General features: G+C 51.7%; 1 protein-coding gene across 1 annotated transcript in view; it reads left to right on the top strand.

Moving 5' to 3' along the window:
• Positions 1-2,990, top strand: part of ARHGEF9 (Cdc42 guanine nucleotide exchange factor 9) — a 155,998-nt gene that overhangs the window by 119,135 nt on the left and 33,873 nt on the right. The window contains exon 5 of the mRNA XM_017737504.1: positions 1,568-2,003. Within this exon, the coding sequence (XP_017592993.1) occupies positions 1,568-2,003 (436 nt within the window). The remainder of the gene's footprint in view (positions 1-1,567; positions 2,004-2,990) is intronic.

Here is a 2,990-nt window from a genome sequence, read left to right as displayed (position 1 = left end):
AAAGAGTTTCACAGCACCTTTGAAACATCCCTGGGCCTCTTGTTGGGGTTTCCTCCGAGAAGGTGCATGAGGTGCTAACGAGGCTGGTTCTTATCAGAGCCTGCAATCTCTGCTGCCTTCTTCCAAAGCAGCATCACATTCCACCTCTGTGCTGAGGAGATGTAAGCAATCTTGGTGAGAATCAGTAGCTGAAATGTCATGACTTGAGGCTGTGCTGTCAATTCATTGATAGTGACAATAGCAAGAATTGCTGCTGTGATTCCGAGGAAGATCTGACACTTGCCTGTCACCAGACAGGGGCTGAAAGCTGGCTGATAAACTCCTGATAAATTACCCTGCTTAGCCATTTGGGAAACTGAGGGGTGAGGTTGTTAAGATCTTGTTTAGGGATCTCCAAAGCATCTTGTTCCTCATTTTCTTCAGGAGGAGAGAGCTGTCAGTGTGTGGTTGGGTCAGCTGTGGGGATGGGAAGGACACTGGCTCCCTGTTCCCAGAAAAACAGCTTGTTTGGTCCCTCAGGGACTGAGAAATAACAATTGCTGGGCAGCTGTGGTTTTGGCTAAATAGAATTGTCCTTTCTTGGGAAAGCATTGGCCACAGCTTGGTGGAACTGGCTGGTTTGCAACACCTGACTTTTACCTGGGCTGTCTCAGAGTTAATTTGTGGTGCCCATCTCCTTCCCAGTGAAATCTTTCCCTGCCTTTTCATCGCCTTGTCTGCATGGCCCAGATGATTCAAGCCTGAGTTAAGGGTGACAGTCTTGGTCAACGAAGGCAGAAAAACGAAATTCCAACAAAACAGACACCAGAAAACTTGTTAGACCAGTCCAAAAGGTGGAGGGGCACGTGTGTGGGTGGGGTTTTTGTTTGTTTTTGGTGTTTTCTGGGGCTCTGTTCCTGGGGAAATCCACGCAGTGCCTTGGGTTCCCCGTTGGTAAAGGAAATTTCAAACGTACCCAGCTCCCAAACATTTGCCAGGTACTTCATGATCCGTCAAGGAAAGAGCTCTAGAAAGAGCAAGGTTGTCCTCTTGTCTCACCAAAAGCCAGAGCTCTGCTGGGTTCTGCCTTTCAAACCCTCCCTGCAGAGTTTGAAGCTGAGGACAGGCACAGCTGTGTGCAGGGCTCTCATTAACACACCCGTGCCTGCAGAGACCTCGGCCGTGTGTCAGAGTGCTGCTCCCTCTCTGCAGGCCCTCCTTTCCCAGCACATCTTCCAAGCAGGAAAAGCGCTGTAGGATCTGTCCCTCCTCCTGCTTGGGCTGTGCTTTCTTAGAAATCCAGACTGGTTTGGGTTGGAAGGGTTGGGTTGGGAAGATCATCATCTCATCCCTCCCCCTGCTTTGGGCAGAGACGCTGTCATAGACGGGGATGCTCCAAGCTCATCCTTGGACACTTCCAGGGATGGAGTAGCCACAGCTTCTCTGGGAATTCCATCCCAAGGCCTCCCCACCCTCCCAGGAGGAATTTCTCCCAATATCCCATTGAACCCTGCCCTTCCCAGCCCTGCTGTGGCATTGATCAGCCGGGTCAGCTGCCTGACCTGTTTCCCCCTCTCTGCCTTCACAGCAAGACGGCTTCTGGATCTATTCCGAGTACTGTAACAACCACCTGGACGCGTGCATGGAGCTCTCCAAGCTGATGAAGGACAGCAGGTACCAGCACTTCTTCGAGGCGTGCCGCTGCTTCCCCACAGGCCTTGGGGCTTTCTGTGCACTGCTGCTTCCCCACAGGGCTTGGGGCTTTCTGTGCACTGCTCCTTCCCCACAGGGCTTGGGGCTTTCTGTGCACTGCTCCTTCCACACAGGGGTTGAATTCTCTGTCCACTGCTCCTTCCACACAGGGCTTGGGGCGTTCTGTCCAGCTCCTGTCCCTGTGACATCCTGGATAAACAGGAGCAGGACAAAGGGTCAGCAGACAGTTCAGGCTTCTCAAAGCAGCAGTTCTCGCTGGAGACGCTCTCAGCTCTGTTCTAACCAGACCTGTGAACTAATTACCCTTGGATGTACTTTCTGATGCTACCAGTTACACTGGAAAAATTACCTAATGAGCATTCAGTGGTCTGAGGGGCTCCTTCCCTGCTCCTGGGGAGGACCTGGGCACACAGCGAGTACAAGGCCAGGATCTGCAGCTGGAGCCTGATTTGGGGAGAGCTCCAACCTGCTCAGCTTCACAGCCCAGTCCTGTCTCTGGTTTTTCCATGGGGTTTAGGTTCACAGGAGCACCTCAAAAAATGACCCCCATTGCTTCCCAAAATTTCCAGGGTCTCTTTTGCTGCTGCTGAGGACAATCAGCCTGGCTGCCTGACAGTGCCTGTGATTCCACTTGGGATTTACTGCTGTGAAAATAAGGTGGAAGAAGAATCAGGCCCTGTAACAGAAGATTGCTCCAGCCCTGCCAATTTTCTTTTTCCAAAACCCATTTAAAAGCAAGTGAGAACAAAAAAGACCAGAGATGTTTCAGAAACCTGTGCAAGTGCTGGACTTGTTTTTCCCAAGCCCAGCTCTAGAAGAGCAGAGGTGTCATGTGAGCAGAGATGCAGTGAATTGCTTTGTCCTGACCCACAAGTCTGAGTGATGCAGGGTAGCCAAATGCCCCAAATCACCAATTTGGACAAGCCTTTGGCTCCAGATCCAATTCCTGCTTCTCCAAAGACCAACTCAAACTTGGAGTGGGAACGTCAGGGTATCAGAAAGCAGCTCTGGGATCCCACAGGTTGTGGGTTTTCCCCTCAGCAGCCACGTGAGGACCCGCAGCACTGCCTGGGAGCTCAGAAGTGGCTTCCCATCAGCAGGGTGTTTAAAATGGCCCTCTGTGAGTTACTTGGGAGCCAGAGCAAAGGGGATGTGGGCAGTGTGATAACACAAGGGCTGGGTTATTTTGGGAGCGCATTCCCGTTCCCTTTGGGATGTTTTAAATTCACCATGTTGTTAAGTAATCCCATAGAGCTGTGTTCTGAGGAGTCCTGGCAGCTCTCCTGGGGTTCAGCCGC

Source organism: Corvus brachyrhynchos, unplaced genomic scaffold (assembly GCF_000691975.1).
Source record: "Corvus brachyrhynchos isolate BGI_N302 unplaced genomic scaffold, ASM69197v1 scaffold346, whole genome shotgun sequence".
In the NCBI taxonomy this organism is placed as follows: Eukaryota; Metazoa; Chordata; class Aves; order Passeriformes; family Corvidae; genus Corvus; species Corvus brachyrhynchos.
This window is presented reverse-complemented; position numbering and strand designations above follow the sequence as displayed.